We start from the raw sequence: 19,832 nt of genomic DNA on the forward strand, positions 1-19,832 counted from the left end.
CCCCAAATTAACTAGTGATATGCTTACTAGGCCTTTCACGGCTGTAAGAGGAAATCAAGTCTACTACCCTCTAGTCCATGCGCTGCTCGCCCTGTGTCATTTGTGAAAGGCCAAAAACATAAGAATCTTCAATAATGGCAAAGACACTCCGGCTCAAATTGTCTTCAAAACCCGTCTCCTGGCTACAAAATGCCTCGCCCACCCTCTACTTCGAGGTCATCCATGGCCCCAGTTGGGTTGGGCTCCGTTTGAAGCTAAATATCGATGGAGCCTTCCTTCTCTAGCAAGACTCTGTCTAGTGGTGCGAGTTTCCTGGTCTGCACCCAATAATAGCGGTGAATCATTTCTCGTCGGCATTATCCATCCCCCTTTCGAGCTTCGGCCTTTGGTTTGCTCCATATGCTATCCAAATGCTCTCAATGTAGGTTCTCGGGATTCGATGTGGAGATTGATTGTCAAAGTCTAGATCGATCATATTCTGTGTGTCAAAGCCTAGTCTCTATGTCATTTAGGATATCCACACTCTCGGACCTTTGATAGTACCAACGGACGGCTAATTCACTCATTCAGTTTGCAATATCTTCTTTCTTTTGGTACCGTCTAGGTCGGGGAGCATGCCCCGACTATATCATATCAATCTTTTGTATTCTAGGCCCATAGCATGATTGGAATAGAGTCATATTTAACCAATCATAGAGTTGTAGTTATTTTTTTCATGACTAAGAAGGTTATGGGTTCAACTCCAAATCCTAAATAATATTGTAGAGAAATTATTTAGTGGTTAGTGGTTTAGTGGTTTATCTTGTTTCAGTTGATGGCTCGGTAATGCAGTTAGTTTGGAGAAACAGTTTGGCAACGTAATGACTTGGAGTAGGACTTTGTTTTCCAACCAAACACCCAACGAGATATTATGGTAAAAATGTAGGTTTAAATTTTCATTATTCTGCAACCAAACGGTCTTTACTGGTTCGCCATATTTTCCCAGACTAATATACACAACATGAGGCCCAACAGGCTACACAAAGATGGCCCAAATTCCAAATTGGAAAACCCTTTTTTAATAACAAGAGGGGTTGGTTAAAACCCTTTTTCCAGTGTTTGAGATCCGACTCCAAGAAAGCTTTCTTTAGCCATTATTTTTGTCCCAGATCTTGTAGAAGATCATGGCTTCCCTCTTTCAAAGATTCCAAGAGGTATCTTCATCATTGTTCACTTCCTTCCGTCCAAATTTCCTTGCTCTAATCTAATCTGCATCACCCTGGCTCGATCCTTCGAAGCAAACGTTGGTTATTGCTAGGGTTTTGGTTTCATTTAGTTGTTTAAATCTAGAGCTTACTGGCTTCATTTCTGAAGCGAATCGTTTTTGGGTTTGAATCTGCTGTTAGTGAGGCAATTTGAGTTGTGATTGGCGCCTCCTTGTGTAGTTTCTGTGGATCTTAAGGGTTTTATGTGCACCCATTAGTTAGCTAGTTGTCAAGCAGAAGGGTTTTCGAGAACTGTTAGGTAATGGGTTGTAATATTAGTATGATCATAGGAGTTAGGAGTTCTTCAATAGCTTTTGGGCATATGCTTGAGTTGAATCTTCTAAGAACATGCGTGTGAAAGACTCGCTTGATTCTCCTCACTTATGAATAGGGATTTTCTCTGCAATGCAACTTCCCAGAACAATATCTGAATTTAGTTAGATAAAAAATTGGGCATTTTGAAGATCAGTAATCACTTTTTTCTGAAATAGTTTCATTTGTTCTGATCATCGGGGGCACAATCTATCCTGCTAGTTTTAGATTTTTCCTGTTCAATAAAGCTTTACACGTGCTGTGAAAGCTCTTCATTTTCTGCTTTTTAACAGAGTGTTTATAATGAACGGGTAAAAGAGAAGAATTGGCAGAATGGGTATTTAGTGATGCTGTATTTATTTTGATATTTTCAATTTAAGCACTCACCTTTTCTTCATTATTGTTTTTTTATACTGCATGGCCAGGCCATCAAAACACTTGCAAGGAGTCCGACTTTTGTTCGAGATCCAAGGCGTCTTCAGTTTGAGTCTGATGTTAATGGTTTGTTTCTTTATACTAGGTAATTGCATTTCTTTTAGATGAAGCCAACTTCCACTTCACTTATTTCAAGTGTTTCAATAAGTAACTGGTACCCACTTGTTTCATTTAATGATCTAAAATACTCAAGATACCGAAATGCATATGCTAGGAGTAAGAGGTATACTTCTATGTTGAAGGGTAAGAGATTAAATCAAATTCTAGTGTAATAATTTTGTTCCATCACATGTGATGTTATTTCAGCTATAATCGTCTTGGAAAGAATGCTGATGAGAAGGATGTGGATGAGATTATTGATATGGCAAACAAAGCCTCTTTTACTGACCAGCAGAAACAAGTGCAGGAAAATATTCATTTTCAAATAAAAAACATATGTCGAATAATGGATGGCATTCTTCTTTCTGATATCAACCCTGATTCATCAAGTTCAGTTTCAGAATTCCAGAATGATTCTCGGCGCAGTGGGCTGGGTTTTGCCATTGGTAGAGGAGTGACATCTGCCAACCAGCCTGGTAATTGTTTTCTCAGGACACCTCATTAATTTGTATATGCTCTATCCATAACCTCACGCCTTTCCCTCATCCCAAATATAGATGAAGACACATTTTTATTGTTGCTTTTGTTATTAGCTTACTCTTCGTGCATTAGAAAATTGATGTACTCCAACAGGAAAAGATTGTCCTAGTTTCTGAAGGCTGAATCCATTTTAATGTTGCTAGATCTGAATAATTTTGCTTTAGATAATAGAGCTTGGAAGTTGAAAAAAAAAAGATTTCTTGAAAGGATGAAAACAATCATCTGATGGCATTTTTGGTATGGAGAATGACATATGACTTTACTGCTGAAAATGAAAGTACATCCAAGATAAACATTTTGGGTTAATTGCTGCATCATGTGATATATTGTCCTATAGTTTTTGTTACTAGAGATTGTGGAAAGAACACCTTGTCAGGACTGAACTTTAGTGGCCAATTGAAGGCTGTAGTCAACATTGTTTGATAAATGTTTGGAGCCAAGAGTGAACAAAGAATTCATGATGTGGGAAAGCAATGAATTGTACTTAAAAGTTAAATCAAAGCACCTCATTTGAAGACCCATCATTATTGCATTTTACCATGTGATGACATAATAGGAGCAATGCAATCACAAGAATTAAATTCCCTACTACTGGATGTGGAGGAGCATTAAGAAAAACATCTCACCTTGTCAACTTTAAATTGCCTGGAGTACTTAAGCTATGCCACACTGGAACTGATCCTTTTGGTCTAATTCATTAATTGTTTAAAATTGCTGTGTTTTCCATGTTGACGTTTAATTTGTACCTTGTTATCATGCACGCATTCGAACTCATGATGTTGGTATGGAAAGAGAGGCTTGGACAGAGAACAGTTACTGCAACTAAAAAGCTATGTGGCATTTTGAAAAATGTTTGGCTTGGTAAATATATTGTTTGAGTTACATTGTCAGTAACTTTGTTCTAAAAATAAGAGATCAACAGCCTGTTCTTCAAAGTAAATATTATAGTTTCATCAGCATTTGTTTTTCTGCTTTTACTCTTTTCCTTCTAGGCTTCTAGCATTTGTCGAAATCCTTTGTCAGAGTCATTTCAGTCTTGTGAACTAATGCCCTCTGTGTTGCAGCGCAGTTGTGCCTTCTACAAGGTCGGTGACTCGCCTTGAATTATCACAGAGTCTGAGGGATCATCTTGGTTACACTCTTGATATCAGGCAATCTCAAATTCCTCACAAGGATGCTGGCCAAGGTTTATTTGTATCTGGAGAAGCCGGTGCTGGTGCTGTTTTAGCTTTCTATCCGGGGGTAATATATTCGCCAGCTTATTATCGGTATATTCCTGGATATCCCAGAATCGATGCTTGCAACTCCTATTTGATTACAAGGTATGATGGGATTGTTATTAATGCACAGCCATGGGGAGCTGGTGGGGAAACCCGAGAAATATGGGATGGTTCTTACCAGACAGAGTACAGCACAAACACTTCTGAAAATTTTGAGGGACAGACTGATCGTATGTGGAGGATGCTTAGTAAGCCTTTGGAAAGCAATCAGAAGGGAAATCATGGGGATATACTTGAGAGGAGAAACCCACTTGCCCTCGGCCATTTTGCCAACCATCCGCCAAAGGGAGCAGTCCCAAATGTCATGGTCTGTCCATATGATTTTCCGGTTACTGAGAAGGACATGAGAGTTTACATTCCTAATCTTGTGTTTGGGAACGAAGAGAATGTAACGATGAAGAGATTTGGCAGCTTTTGGTTTAAATCTGGAGGCTCTCATGGTAAACAGGGGAATGCTCTAGTTATAAGGACACTTGCGCTGGTTGCAACAAGGGCTTTACATGATGAAGAAGTGTTCCTGAACTACAGGTTGAGCAACTCAAAGAGACGGCCAGAATGGTACACCCCGGTTGATGAAGAAGAAGATAGGCGGAGATGGAGCTAGGCTGATATCTTAATGTTGTGATGCTGATCTGCCTTTCTCATTCATAACACCTTCAATTGCTTCTAATTGACACAAGTTACACCAAGATGGTAGAAAGAAACTAAGTTTGGCATCAATTTCTTTTTGGTTCCATTTCTGGTTGCCTCAGATGAAGCTCTCAGTTCCGTATGAACTTATTGTTGTGTCTGCAGTTGTAGAATTTTTAGGATGAGAAATAAGTTATCAAGAATTAAACAGTCGCTCTGTGTACCTTCTGTAAACTTTATTCATAAGTGGTCAATCAAATTCTTGACACAATCAATTAACATTAACATTTGCTCAGACTTGCCACAGTTGAGATCTAAAATTTGTTCTCCATCCATATGATCTTGATTTTAGGGCTGACTTCTTAACAAGAATAAAGTATTTTGCATACTCCAATGGGGCGAATTCACATTGCTATCAAACGAAGAGTTCTCTATTCAATTCCAGACGAATTCTATCCTCTCTCTGCTTTGCATCTGCCCTTTTTATTATTCGCATCATATAGATCGTATCAGCTAAGTATCTCGAATCATTTAGCAACAAATCTTATATACTCAGAACCACCTTTAATTTTTTACAATTGTGTCATCTCTATTGAAGCAAGAAACTATGTATATATATATATATATATATATATATGTGGGTTAAGCATTTTGGGAGGATAAAACAATGCTTACATTTGTTGGTTGGTTAAACTTGTCTTACTTTCTGATTGAGTTCTTCTTCTTCTTTTTATCTTTTAAGCAAAAGAAAAATTATAAAACCCGGCCAAATTCTCAAAAAAGAACAAAAGCAAAACAAAACAAAACAAAACGAACTTATGATGCCTTGTTTGAGTTCACCATTAGTTAAATATCTTATAATTCTCAAACTACTTGATGGATGCCGAAAGCTAAATAATTAACAAAATGCAATAGGAATATTGCTAAAGTAGTTGAATGATGGATGGAGATCGTTTAATTGAGTAATCGATCTATCTATCAACCTAGCTCTTTGATGGTTTGCTGCATCTCAGCATCTCATTCCTAAATCCTAAGCAGAGAATATTATTCAAGAGCATGAACCATAGTTTTCTTAGTTATGCTTCAACATCCGTGATGAAGTTAAGAGTTTTTGACCAAACTAGCTATATTTTATTTATCAAAATAGGCAACACTTACTTAAACTTAAATATAAAAAATGATCTATTTAATTATAGCCCTAACTAAAACATTTAATTGTTAAGCGTTTTACTTATCTAAAATTAAAACATTGATAATAACAATATTTTTCTAAATAAAAACCTCCTTAAACTAAAAAGAGAAGAATTTCAAGAAGAGATATCATTTCGTATTAGTAAGATTAACACTTTACTTAAAAAAATATTAATTTTATCAGCATGTTAGTTTTAAATGAGACACAGTAAAATAAATTCATTTTAGTATTTAAGTATGAGTGTTATTCCTTTTCGTAAATAATTTAAAAAATAGATTTAGTTCGGTCAAACAAATCTATAAAAATTATGGTTTTATCCTAAGATACTGATATTAGGCAACTGAGAAAATTAAAATAAATATATCAACCAAACTATACAAGCAAACGAGCACTATCCATCGATCACTAATTTGTTGTTGTGTAGTTGTCCGAGGGAGTGAAGCCAAACCTTACGATTAGCCGGCTAATTTATAGTAATCATTCTCATTGTTTATAATTAATCATTTTTATTCTAATCTATTTATGAACAGGATATGTACAAATGGAAGAAGGACACAAATCTTTCTAAATATTTAATGCAATTGGTTCAGGAAGTATGGTGGGTCCTTTTTAAAAGAGAAGGATCCTTTCAAATGACAGGGAGGCCAATAAATGAGAGTAATTAAGATTTTAATTAATATCTCTATTACAAAACATTTTATAAGGTCACATTGAAAGTATCAACCAGACCTTGTAATAGAAATTGGGATCTTTTACCGTGCATTTATCATTCATCACTAAAAAGTGAGGCATAGAATAAGGACTAATGGTTGCATCTATAAATATGACATCCAAAGGCTCTCTTTGTAAGCAGCTCACCAAATATGGGTGTCTTCTCCTGCTCATCCTTCTCTTCTCTCTCTCTCGCTCTCCTCCTCTTCTTCTCCTATAGCTGTTCTCTATCTGAATCATATAGATTAGATCCAGAGATCCTAAAACAGCAAGAGGCCGACCGCGTAATCCGGCTCCCCGGTCAGCCAGCCGTAAATTTCCGGCAGTACGCCGGGTACGTGACGGTTAATGCCAGCCATGGACGGGCTCTCTTCTACTGGTTCTTTGAGGCCACTCATGATGTTGGGAAGAAACCTCTTGTGCTATGGCTAAATGGAGGTACGTGTGCTACATAATTCAGCGAAAATTATACTCATCTATTTGTTCTTTTACGTTTCGTTATGCCTCTCAATTTCAATCTAAGATGAATGGAAATTTTCTTTTTCTATTTCCATTAGCATGTTAGGGAGCTAGAACTGAGTGTGTTGAGTATATTACTGCTCAAGCTAAGTACAGGGTGTCTTTTCTTGGGATGTTAGTTAAAAGAAACTAGTCTTAAAACATTATTGTCTTCATTTATGTAAGATTAGAGAGCATGCACCAAGAGGGGGTTGCACCTAACTAATAATTAAATCCTTGTCTCATATCCCATATTGGTCAACAATGGCCAAGAAACCATCATGTTAATTGAACAGGGCTATATACTTTTCATTCAATGAACTTTTAACTCATTCTTCAAACACTCAGTGATCAAGCTAGAGATTGTAACTGTAATTGTTCCTGCTGGTGCTCATGGTCCTGGAATCCATCATATCCATACATGGCTCATTGGGCCAGACCACTATTACTCTTGTGACCTGTTTGAAAAGGATGGTATACCTTAATTTGGTCTTTTGTCATTTTGGGTCAACCATTACTCTGCTTACCAGAGGAACACCCAGTGGTAGTTTGTTTAATATTTGTTCCTGGTGGTGGTCAGCTGCTAATTCCTTATTCCATTTTCCAGTGTGTTATCCTCCCCGGGATCTGCAATTGTTTGGCTACTTTCCAAGCAAAGTTAAACATTTGACTCCTCTCCCCTCTCCTCTCTCTCTCTCTCTCTCTCTTACCCATCTAAGCTTCACTTTTGACTTCATATTTGTTATAAATAATTAAATTCAGACTTGCCCCTCATTATATTGTGTGCCAAAATCTTCGAAATGTCTCTTTCATTAGTTATCTTTTCATTAAAAATATTGTTTATATGAAAATGAGCAATAGTGGAAAGATATAATTAACACTATTTAATATTGTGATCCTCTACAACTGCTTGGCATGGGCTAAAGCTCTTTGTCAGCAGTCTCTTTGTAGGTGTGCATGGGAAGCAGTCATCCAACTTTAATCTGTTAGTTAGTTTGTTAGTTAAGGACCCATAAGTTAGTTATAACTTACAACAAATGCCCTTAACTACTACTTTCCAGATCTTTTAGTTACCAAAAGATCAAAAAGGCAAAACTTTCTTCCTGATATGGCACTTTCAAACATGCAATATAAACAAGTTGGTTAGGGGACCATACGGCCATCATCCAGCTTGGTGGTCCAGCACTGACAGCACCCACTTCTTAACTCAGTGAATGGATAGAAGTGGTTACAAAGGCTTGTAACTAATGAAGAAATTATTAATTTATCAACTATTCTAAAAGTTTTAAGCGGTTATTAGATAACCAGTTAACTCAAAAACTGGTGATTCTTTTTATAGAAGAGTCAGAAATCTTGCGTCGGTCCTACGCCGGTCATCGGAGTAGATTTTGTCTGATTAGTGGTCTGCAATTGCTTTGTGTTTGTTGTTCTGGTTCATTCAGATGGCCTTTTCTGGTAAGAAAGACTATTCACTTTGATGTTCTTATCTACTAGAATTATTAGTGGTAACCAGTGAGAAAGGTTGGATAGTAGAACAGATACAAGGCAGATGGAATCCATCTTCCTCTGCTAGACATCACTTTCATTTTGGAATACATCCTATCCTAACATAGAAATTCTGGGCCATGACCATGTTCTCAGGATGGTTCAGTGAAAGAACTGTTTGTGTATTTAGAAGAGTGCACGTCGTACATAGTAAATAGGCATCTTAGCATGTCCCTACTATTTCCAATAAGACACAGTTTGATATTTGGGTCTCACAAATGGATGTAAATATGTAGGATTACATCACCACCATAGCTTAGTTCAAGATAAAAAATGTCATTGTTTCAATTTTCCCATGGAGGGTTAGAGTAAAAACTCATGATATATGTGCATGGTTTATTACGATCTATCCAACAAAAAAAAAATGTTATATTTCTTATAACCTATATGATATTAATCTGACAAAGTTTTTTTATTTCAGGGCCTGGTTGTTCTTCTATAGGGTATGGAGAGGCTGAGGAGCTTGGCCCTTTCTTGATACAAAAAGGGGTCCCAGAGATCAAACTCAATAAGTACTCCTGGAACAAAGGCAAGGCTCCTAATTTTATAGGACAAAACTATGTGGTCTTATAAACTAATTGAGACTTGCACTTTAAGAATTCCTGCCTAGAATTGTCTTAGATATCAGGAGCTTTCCATAAGTTAGGGCACAAGGATCTGAGTAAATATCTACACAAATTTTCCTGTCAAGAAACATTACTTTATAGTGAAGGGAGAAAGAAATCTTATCTTATTCCTTTGACCAGTCAATTTGCTGACCCTTTGAATGGGATAGCTTTGTCTATTCCCTGCCACAATTCTTCCAAAACCATCCAAGTAGTCAAAGTCTCCTTTACCTTCTTTATATTACCTTCAAGCTTATACTTGAAGATATTATAGCTAAAAGCCACGCAATGGAGGGAAACTTTGACAGCTTGTGTTTAAAAATTACAAGTAAATGAAAATTTTTAATAACTTGATAATAAGATATATCATATTTTCTTCTTTCATATTACAGAGGCTAATTTGCTGTTTCTGGAGTCTCCTGTTGGTGTGGGGTTCTCATACACGAACACAAGCTCTGACTTGCTTCAACTTGGTGATAAGATTACAGGTAATTAGTGAGGCTAATCCAACTAATGTAGTCTTTTAATTGTGTTGGTTTTTGTTATTAACTTCTCTAATACTCCCATTTCTCATTTAAAGCTGAGGACTCCTATACATTCCTTGTGAATTGGTTCAAGAGGTTCCCACAGTATAAGTCTCATGGCTTCTACATCAGTGGAGAGAGCTATGCAGGTAAAAGATTAGCTTTAATCATCTCTAATCAACATCATACTTTAAGTAATTAAGTTAAACTTAATTTCTCTTTTAGGGCATTACGTTCCACAACTCTCCGAGAAAATATTCGACGAAAACAAGAAGGCATCGCCGGCGAATTTTATAAATTTCAAGGGTTTCATGGTAAGAATTTGTTTGTTATTATTATTATTATTATTATTATTGCATGTTCTAGCGAGCATTGTGCCCCGTTGTGATATTTCTACACATTTTACTGATTAATCCAGATAGGGAACGCGTTGATGGACGATGAAACTGATCAGATAGGAATGGTGGACTACGCCTGGGACCATGCAGTCATCTCGGACCGCGTATACCATGATGTCAAGATCAAATGCAACTTCAGTGTGGAACCCTCCACACCTGCTTGTGATGCTGCAATGAATGAATACTTTGCTGTCTACGATATCATTAACATGTATAGCTTGTACACTCCTTCATGCGTTACAAATACATCCACTACCTCTAGAACAAGGTCTTATTGGATTGAAGGTGCTCGGCCTAAGCATTTCTCCAAATTTGTAAGCTCTCTCTGGGATGTTATTGATAATTAGAACTCGTAAAGATGGGGGGTTTAAGGTGTTAATGACCTTCTTCTAATGCAGAGAGGTTGGTTTAAGAAGCCGGCAGGCTATGACCCGTGTGTGTCCGACTACGCTGAGGTGTACTTCAATAGGCATGACGTCCAAAAGGCACTGCATGCAAATGTTACGCATATAGGATATAATTGGACTCACTGCAGGTATCAAAACTATCAATCTTTATTTTGATATTTTTGTGTGAATAAGTACTCATTTTCCACAGCTTATTAAAAGTATATCGTTGACAGTGATGCTATCACCAAATGGAACGATGCACCAGCCTCTGTGCTACCGATCATTCGGAAACTCATCAATGGTGGACTCAGGGTGTGGGTTTACAGGTGAAGCATTTCAGCAACATTAATGATATTTGAATAGATTTCAATGACAATTGTATAAAAATCTCTTTGGAGAAAATAGATAAGATACTATTGTAAACATATCAAGCAGTGAAGGTGTATCCTATATAAACAGAAGACATTCTTCTGAACAACCTATTTGCTTAATTTTTCCTTGCAGTGGTGACACAGATGGAAGGATTCCAGTTACCTCAACAAGATACACACTGCACAAGCTTGGCCTCAAAACTATTCAGGAGTGGAAGCCATGGTATGATCATGAGCAGGTAAGCCTTAAAAACTCTACTACTTACTACTCTCACAACACATCAGGTGAAATATTAAAATTGTGCATTTATGCAAACTTATAATCATTTAGGTTGGTGGATGGACAATCATCTTTGATGGACTAACATTTGTTACGATCCGCGGCGCTGGCCATGAAGTTCCTCAATTCGCTCCTAGGCAAGCAGAGCAACTCATCAAGCACTTCTTAGCTAATGAACAGTTGCCTTCTTCGGGGTTCTATTAGTGTTCTTCATCTGTCACAAGCTATTGCTTAGATTTACATGTCTTCTTCAAGACAATAGCTTTTATTCCTCATCTAGTCCCAAGTTTGATAGCTCTGAGAAAAGCAAACAGAAAAAATGTTGGAAATAGGTGCAAGCCAATTTTCCAAGACAAGTATACAAACATTTCCATTGTCGTAACGAGTTAGAAATAAAATAACTCCGGGCTGATTTCATAATATCCAAGCTGCATAATTTCTAAGTCCCAATTTTTCTTGGTTATGTGATAAATAATTCCTATTTTGCTTACACAAATAAGATGGAAGAATTGCTCTATTCCAGACATTAACCGTGGAATATGTTGGTTAAACATGAACTAATCCTTGGCTTTCCAACTTTATCCATCAGAATTATTATCCATTCTAGTTCCCTAATCTTCTCCTATTGTACCCCAAAAGTTAAAAATAGCTCATTTAATAGAACCAACTGTTCTGACACTAACGTGAGAGATTACAATCAAATATCACTATCAAGTTTTCCCTTGTGAGTCAATTAACCAAATGTCATGGATGTTTAATTCTATCTCTTATAATTCAGAAACTAATTCAAGACATTACAATAAAGAAGACAACCAAAGTGGACCATATGGCAATAAGGAAAGCTAAATCTCTCCCAATCACCAATCTCAGGGACCCAGGTGTTGGACTTTGTGGTGATCGCAATAACCTACAGACCTAATCTGATCACCCAAATCTTTCTAACTGGTATTATGTGGACTTCCAATACAAAACTCCTATCTCAAACTTCAAATGCCCCACGTGAGGCACATATTATAGCTTGTGTGACAATGAAAGGACTAGATAAGCTGTGTCTCTACGTGAACAAAGGATGTTCACCAAAGGAGAGCTTCTAGAATAACAAAATGTAGCAGAATATCAAACAAAACGACATAGATAAAAGGAGAAAAAAATGTTCAGCTTAGAGATAGTCTAGTCAAGATCTTCATTGCATGAATGGCCGGCTAAGTCCAATAAAATGGCTTGTCAACATCTATTTAGAGTTAAAGAAGGGAAAGAAGAAAGCATGTTTCATGCAATAAGGTGAAGTTTGAGCAAATCTACTCCAAATTTGCCGCTTTTTAGCATTTTGCTCATGATTGCCGGCGCGTGAAATTGTCTTATCTAGTGATTAATGACAATATTGATACAATATCGTCTGAACTGGGGCAAAACAAAGAATAAATCATCGATACTTCTATGTTCCAGCTATATAAAACAAGGAGATAGGTCATTATCCTGCAAGCTAATAGCAGAATCACAGCACAAGTGACATTTTCTATCAGTCAAAGGAACCTTCTGGTGGCTTATGTGGAAAGAATCAAATTGAATACATGAACCCTAATTTATTGGGTGTCACTTTCTGCTGGCATTTCTTTCTTTTGTCACTGTCTTCTTTTGCAAAGATTTCTTGGCAAAACCTTCACCAAATGAATATTTGTGGTGTACCCAACAACAACAACAACAACAAAAAGCCTTAGGAAAGCATTAGGAAAGCTATAGAAAACAATCTTAATACTAAGGGTTTTTGTTTATGTTAGGAGCTGAATCACGAGAACAAGAACATATCAAGATCCAAAATGGTCCAATACTCCGTCGAACTTAGATGATAAGTAAGCATGTTGTTCCCAAAAGAAAGAAAACAACTTTGTTTGAGAAATAAGAAAGAAAACAAACTTTACTACAGCCCAAATGCAATCCTATCTCCTTCACGAATGACTTAAAATGAAAAAGGAAAAAAAAAATGGAAGATTTGTCACCAGTATGGCTGCAAATAGATATCAGACTAACGCAAATTGTCAGGCCCGAAAATGATCTGGCTTAAGTTGGGCCTTCTACGAGTTGAGGTCTAGAATCAGAACAGGACCACAAACCCAAGAAGAATTCAAGCAACCAGGCCTAAATTGAGTGTTTGGTTTAATCCAGGCTAAATGAGCTAGAAACACACCAGACAAAACAAGCCGTCAAAGATGTCAGCAATGGTAGAGCTAAGTTATTATGAGGCAATCAAATAGAAGGAAAATTAATTGTCTAAGCAAAACAACAGGCTTACAGGAGGTTCAGACACCTATATATATAAACATATCACTATATTGCGAAGTGCTACACATATATTACTTTAGTATGTCAGAGCTCAAATAAATGTTTATTTGGCAGGTGAACTTGCAAATGAGCTAAGCCGGTTAGAAAAATGCTACATGTCTTACTTTAGTGCGTCAGAGCTCAACAATCACTAAATGGAAGGGAAATGAAAAGGAAAATAGGTTATCTTTTGGCAAACAAGATTAAGCCAGAAACAGTATCTACATCGGACATTGAAAAGATAGTAGATCAGTACCTCTCAGGTTCTTTTGAAATTGGTGCAGAACACTACCAGTACCGGGAGACCTCTGACATACCTATACATACATACAATGTAGAAACAAAAGAGTAACATATTCTGGACTGGAGATCCCATACAAAATACTTCAAAGCATAACAAAATAATCATTCATTTGATTCTAATATACTAAAAAATGTATGATAAGATACATAAACTGACAACTGAGCAACATGGAGTTCATCATGTACAAATCTTAACAGAACCTATCCAACACAAATAGGTCTAGATATTTTTATATCTCAACAAGGCACTCCTTCCAATATGGTGTAACAACACAGCCAAACTCAATCACTAAACAGTGGTAATCAGAAAGATTGTTCAAGCATATGAAAGGACAAAAGTAACTAGGTCAAAAGATATGCACCATCATGTTTCAGGAGAAAACAGCATAATCAAGTGTAAAACTATACAGACTTTACAGAGTTCCCAGATAAACACCAACAAAGGCTTCTAACATTTTGTTTTATCTCATCTAACAAAGTTAAATAATCAACAACCAACAGTATATGTACAATCACAAAAACCGTCTTTGGAATTTGCTCTCTCATGACTGTTTAGCCAGAAAAACATACATCAGTAATATACATTAATTTGTTAACTTGTCCACATGCATAATGTTCCAAAACCTGAACCTGAAGAAAAGAGAAAAGGAGGAGAGATAGTTTAGAACATTGAAATAACTGGAATTTCTACTTCTACGGTAGACTTTCAATTCTGATATCATACCCTGGTATCTTGATTTAGGAACTTAGGACAGAAAGCTATAAGCGTATAAGCCAGTTAGCAGCTGGCTGATTTCATATATCATCAATTGACAGACTGCAAACTCTCAACTAGTCTTATCATAGTTCATAGCGTTCTTAAATGATAATTCCTATGCCACCATATTCTGTAATGAGGACCAACAAGCAGAAGAATATTATAGTCTATGTATACATCCATGTTAAACCTGAAAGAGCTGGAAAATTTTAAAAGTTGTCAGTATGGTACATTATACATCTGTAGAATATCTAGTCAATATTGAATAGCAGCATCTACGGTGATCTACCATGGGTATAAATTTGAAGACACGCAAGCTAAATCACGAAAAATTACTGGCTAAACATGAATTCTTACTGCTGCCATTATAAATGAACAATCAGAAGACAATCCAGTCCTACAAGCAAGTTGCAACAAAACATAATCACATTGTAAGCAAGTTACAAGTTTGTCCTCTTTGTTGGTCTAGCCTATTTGCCAAAGTTGTTGAAGGTCCCATATGGAGATTCAAGGGCCCTCCCCAGAACACACAGACTATGCAAATAGGCCAGTCCATGAGCTCGCAGGATAGGTTATCCACTGTTGACAATGATAACAGTTTGGCCATATGGAGATTGTACAAATGCCCTATCTAGATTCAAAACACTATGCATCGTTGAATTTGATAATAGACATTTAAACATCTCCAAGATGCATTAACCTTGCCAATGCATTCATTGGCCTTGGAAATCAAGACAGCGAGGGCAAAACGTTCTCTCTTTCAAGTTTCATATCTTGTCCTACTAATTTTTTCAGATCTGACTAAATAAAACCTAAAATCAACATGATACTGAATTCAGAATTTCTTCTTGTTAGAGATTTATCCATCTTACAAGTCCTTTCCAGAATCTTCTAGATGAGTGACATATCATAATTCAAGAATTGGAATTTGGAACTACTCAAATGCAATAAACATCTTTAAAAAACCAAATTTTTTTTACCAAAAACACGCGACACCGCCAATCTCAACCCTTTAATCGAGAAAACCCTTCCTCGAGCCTTTTGCAGTCCACCAGATACGCGAACCCATAAGCCAAATTCTTAATCGTCGCCTCGTGCAGCTCCTTATCCGCCGTCGCCGTCGCATCGACGGAGAAGAACACCCTAAACCCCCTCACGAAGGCGTCCCTCGACGTGGTCTCGCAGCAAAGGTTCGTCATCACCCCCGTCACGATCACCTCCTCCACCCCCATTTTCCTGAGCATCTCCTCGAGATTCGTGCCGCGGGCGAAGGCGCTATAGGTGGACTTCTCGACGACGTGGTCCTGGTCGGGGACGCGGCCGATCGAGGGGAGGAGCTCGGCTTCCGGGGTGCCGTCGAAGATGAGGTCCCCGTGCCACCACTCGTCGAGCATGCCGCCGTCGGAGGGGGAGAGATGGCGGTGGCGGGTATAGATGACGGGGATACCGGCGGCGCGGCAGAGGTCGACGGTGGTGAGGAGGGAGGGGAGGATGGGGGCCGCGATGGAGGAGAAGTAGCGCTGCATGTCGATGACTAGGAGCGCTGCGGAGCTAGGGTTCGGATCGCGGCTGCGGATCTCGTACTTCGTGTAGGAGGAGGAGAAAGCCATGGGTGGCGTGGCGGTGGAGATGGAGGAGAGGAAGAGGTTTAGGGGTGTGGATTTGGGAATAAATCTACAATGAGGACAAGAAAATCTGGATACGTAGGACATCTCTTTTACAAGTTAGGATATAATCCCATAATGCCAGATAGATCTCTTCCCCGTTTCCATGTCACCGCACAGGGGCCACGTCACTCGCTCGCTGACACGCGGCAATGAATGCGAAAACGGGACAGCTAGGTTAGAAACATAACTGAGTTTTTGTCGTCAGTAACATTTGTGTTAATTATGCTAACACCCCTAAAATATACCCGGTTCACTGAGATCTTCTAAACTTTTTTAGGTTATAATACCAACTGTAAAATTTTAAAAAAGTTTAACGTGACCCTTCCTTTAGTCTACCATCGAAAAAATTGGGCGAGTTAATTCACCGTGCCCTTATAAACCCTTTAATTAAATTAGAATAAAAAGATATATATTATTATAATTAAATTGGGAAAGTTAATTAACCCTAAAATGACCTAGATCCTCCCTTAAGCTCGACGGTGTTGCCACACCGCCTGCGGAACTCGACAACGGAGAGGAGTCCGATGACACTGGCGATTTGTGATACCGGCGTTTGAGGTGGCGGAGGAGGTGCATAATCCATTTCCAATCCTACTCTACGAGGAAGTGGTTATTGCAGTGGAAGCACTAACGTCGCTTCGTCCAAGTCAATCGGTTTCCGAAGAGCAGTGATGGCAAGGCTTCGAGAGGGAGGTTACACGTCGAGTCAACAGCAACTGGATCACTGCCTCCACCGAAGTACTTCGATGAGGTGATCCGCATGGGTTTGATAGAGGAGATAAGTGCTTTGAGATTATTTAGGTAATTTACTATTTTTTTTTACTAAATTGATGAATTCGTTAACAAAAAGAGTGTAGTTAGTCATTAGTCGTTTTTCGTCTATCGTCGTTACTCGTTTCACTTTGTTTCAAAGTTTTAGAGTAATATTGTAACCTAAAAAAATTTAGAAAGTCTCCGTGAAAATTCAAGGATGTAAGCATAATTAATTCATAGTATTTTGAGTAATCTTTTAATAACATATAGCAATATTACTCAATAAAAATACCGTAAGTCACCGCACAATTGCTTTGTTTAAATATGATGAACACGCTATAAAATTTCCGTCAATAAGAATAAAAAAAATAAAATGAACTCTTTAAGATCATTCATTTGCAAGGCATAAGATCCAGATGAGCAACTTGGTCATGTGATCGGCATTTCTCTCTCTCTCTCTCTCTCTCCGTCTCTCTCTCTGCGTTGTGCGTGGAGCTCCTCCAGCCCTGCATTACTCAAAATGGTTAAATTGAAGTTTTCTATTGAGCATGCATAAGGATATAATACAGAGGAATTCGACAGATTTTATCAGCAATCATAAATGTTCCAATAAATTCGACCAAGATTTTGGCCGGGTTGTGGATTATATAAATACGGGAAGTGATGAGCTAACAACCAGAGCAGCAAGAGAGAGAGAGAGAGAGAGAGAGAGAGAGAGAGAGAGAGCAATGGAGAGCAACAAGAGAGGAGTTGTTCTTCTTTTAGTTTTGGCGGCTTTCCTTCTTTGTGCGAGCCAGTCCTCAGCTCGCATCGAACCCGCTGGTTTAGATTCTGCTAATAGAGGTGATCACTTATGACTACATAATTACACTCTATAACTCATCGTTATGATGCCTATCACTACTAGTAAACGGGGAATGATAGAGCTACAGGAAAAGAATTTAATTCTGCTAACCAACAATAGAAGAATTCTTGTTTGGGATTTCTGTGTATTATTAAACACGTGTATGTGTGTGTGTGTGATGTTTATTTTCATACAGTCATGAGAGGATATCGGGATGGGTGGATATGTAAATCCTGCATCTGTACAGAATCGAGTATATGCCACTGCCTTGATTCATTGTATTCGTGTCCTGATGAATGCGAGGATTGTGTATGTGGCATCGCCGGCAATTGCTACTGCAGAGATACCGGCGGCCCTGAGATTTGCTCCCCTTGGGTCGTCTCGGCAAAGCCACGTCAGCCGGCTGAGCTGGCACGCGTCGACGAATGAGAGCTCGACAGACAGGAGAGCAAGCTAGTTTGTCTAGCTGCATGGCCGAGCTGGAAATATAAACATTATCGTCTTTTATCAGCTTAAATTTTGAGAGTAGTTTGGTGAGTTAACATGTACTTGGGTTGTGGCTTGATCTTTATTCAATAAAAAGTTTGATGTGATAATTAATCTGCATGTGATACAGTTTGGATTTCTTTCTTTTGCTTGAGGCGCTGAAAACTATACTTGCTCAGATGCCTCGTTGGGTCTAAAGAGATTTCAGGTAGGAATTACTGTTGCTCTGTCTTGCCAAAATGGTTTACAATGTATCTGGGCATGAAAACTATGACTTCAATACTCAACCGATAGCAAAAGGAAGAGATAAGATTGCAGCCATAGACATAGATGATGAAGTGTATCTATCCACCGAACACAACTATGTTTTGAAAACTTTAGCAAAATTAGTAGTATATATATTGCTGACATCCAATCTCTTTATTTGAACCAGTATATAGATCTCATTGCAGTGGATTCTGTAGAATAAGTATTTGCTGCGGCAAATACTGATCATTGAGACCATGAAATGATGTGGGTTCTTGTCTCTTTGTTCCTGAAAGATCACTTGGTTTAGGAGGATGTTCCTGAGGAAAAGTAGCAGAAGGAACACAGGAATTGCCAATTAGTTTAGTCAATATGGTAAATCTGACGTAGGATAAAGTAAAGCTCTGTTAAATAGATTTAAGATGCATACATAGTAATTCAAAAAACCAAACTACTGAAACAAACACTACAGCAGAGGAGATAGACTACAATTTCACTATATTCTATTTCATATTAGTTCACATAATTGCTTTCCTACTGAAACTGAAGAAAGGCAAAGAATTGCACCATCTATTATTGTTCCAAGTACGAAAACTATTATGTCTTAGTTTGGAGTCAGCCGAGCTATAAATTAAAGAAATAAGCAACATGACAATAAGTGAAAAGGGCAACTCAATGGTCACAAAGAACTAGTAAATCAAAAAAAATCTACTTATAAGACGCTGGATATTTAATATCTAAATTATTACACTAAGATGAACAAGGAGTGGTCGAGAAGTACTACATGAAGGCTGGAACTGCTTCAATTTCATCATGTTTTGAATTTTGATACTCTATCTCATTCTTAATTGCTTCTTCATAGCTAATGGTCTCATCTGAAGCATGACCTGCCTCTTTGTCTGCACTTAGTTCTTTCTTCTTGGCATCCATCTTCTACGTATTTTCTCATGAGATCAACGTACATCGTTTTTCCTACTTATAGAGTGCAGAGTGCAGGGGAGAATCACATCTCAATTCAGCAGTGGAGTGAATCCTTCGTCACAAGAAAATGACTATTAAATTTATTTATGCAGCAAAAGTGAATGCTTATAAACACTAGTTAAGAGTTTCATACAAGGATACAAAGAAATAGCAAACTTTGAACCTAGGACCACAAGTTACTTCCGTACATGAACAATTTATTTTTATTAAATTTATTGTGCGCAAATTATTTAATTGTTGGTGGCTTAATTTGGCTTGGCGGCTCGGTTTGTTTTAATAGCTCAATTATGTGTTGACTTAAAGAAGCAGCTCGGCAGCTAATAACTGTGAGCAATAACTCGACGATGACTAGCATGACTATCAAAGTTATAAAAGAAACTACTCTCTTGCTACTCGCAGCTTCGATTATTAAAGAATATAACA

General features: G+C 37.8%; 3 protein-coding genes across 5 annotated transcripts; 2 read left to right on the plus strand and 1 right to left on the minus strand.

Annotated features, from left to right (window-relative positions):
- The first annotated feature begins 1,057 nt into the window (after positions 1-1,057).
- On the plus strand, positions 1,058-4,860 carry LOC140784075 (uncharacterized). Its single transcript, XM_073131259.1, has 4 exons — positions 1,058-1,193; positions 1,982-2,076; positions 2,298-2,566; positions 3,700-4,860. The coding sequence occupies exons 1-4, from the start codon at positions 1,164-1,166 to the stop codon at positions 4,512-4,514; spliced, it is 1,209 nt and encodes a 402-aa protein (XP_072987360.1). The 5' UTR covers positions 1,058-1,163; the 3' UTR covers positions 4,515-4,860.
- A 1,550-nt stretch (positions 4,861-6,410) lies between these two features.
- Positions 6,411-11,473, plus strand: LOC140784074 (serine carboxypeptidase-like 34). Its single transcript, XM_073131258.1, has 10 exons — positions 6,411-6,881; positions 8,908-9,015; positions 9,484-9,579; positions 9,672-9,764; positions 9,841-9,929; positions 10,034-10,327; positions 10,412-10,548; positions 10,636-10,728; positions 10,907-11,012; positions 11,105-11,473. The coding sequence occupies exons 1-10, from the start codon at positions 6,596-6,598 to the stop codon at positions 11,255-11,257; spliced, it is 1,455 nt and encodes a 484-aa protein (XP_072987359.1). The 5' UTR covers positions 6,411-6,595; the 3' UTR covers positions 11,258-11,473.
- On the minus strand, positions 10,794-16,134 carry LOC140784076 (nicotinamidase 2-like). 3 transcript variants are annotated; one of them, XR_012108213.1, is made up of 3 exons: positions 15,413-16,134; positions 13,629-13,689; positions 10,794-11,350 (listed from the first exon to the last, which is right to left on the minus strand). XR_012108213.1 is itself a non-coding variant. In XM_073131261.1 (2 exons), the coding sequence occupies exon 1, from the start codon at positions 16,040-16,042 to the stop codon at positions 15,437-15,439; it is 606 nt and encodes a 201-aa protein (XP_072987362.1). In that variant the 5' UTR covers positions 16,043-16,134; the 3' UTR covers positions 14,045-14,305; positions 15,413-15,436. The 3 variants fall into 3 exon arrangements, 1 of the variants encoding a protein (XP_072987362.1); XR_012108214.1 differs by lacking the exons at positions 10,794-11,350; positions 13,629-13,689 and adding exons at positions 14,045-14,305; positions 14,400-14,631; XM_073131261.1 differs by lacking the exons at positions 10,794-11,350; positions 13,629-13,689 and adding an exon at positions 14,045-14,305.
- Positions 16,135-19,832: the final 3,698 nt, after the last annotated feature.

This window comes from Typha latifolia, chromosome 3 (genome assembly GCF_019914945.1).
Source record: "Typha latifolia isolate L0001 chromosome 3, TyphaL0001v2, whole genome shotgun sequence".
Lineage (NCBI taxonomy): Eukaryota > Viridiplantae > Streptophyta > Magnoliopsida > Poales > Typhaceae > Typha > Typha latifolia.

Coding starts and splice junctions, on each gene's coding strand:
- LOC140784076 (XM_073131261.1), bottom strand. CDS start 16,042: ATGGCTTTCTCCTCCTCCTACACGAAGTACGAGATCCGCAGCCGCGAT.
- LOC140784075 (XM_073131259.1), top strand. CDS start 1,164: ATGGCTTCCCTCTTTCAAAGATTCCAAGAG. Junction 1,194..1,981: donor TCTTTCAAAGATTCCAAGAG/GTATCTTCATCA, acceptor CTGCATGGCCAG/GCCATCAAAACACTTGCAAG. Junction 2,077..2,297: donor GGTTTGTTTCTTTATACTAG/GTAATTGCATTT, acceptor ATGTTATTTCAG/CTATAATCGTCTTGGAAAGA.
- LOC140784074 (XM_073131258.1), top strand. CDS start 6,596: ATGGGTGTCTTCTCCTGCTCATCCTTCTCTTCTCTCTCTCTCGCTCTC. Junction 6,882..8,907: donor TGTGCTATGGCTAAATGGAG/GTACGTGTGCTA, acceptor TTTTTATTTCAG/GGCCTGGTTGTTCTTCTATA. Junction 10,729..10,906: donor CTCAGGGTGTGGGTTTACAG/GTGAAGCATTTC, acceptor TTTTCCTTGCAG/TGGTGACACAGATGGAAGGA.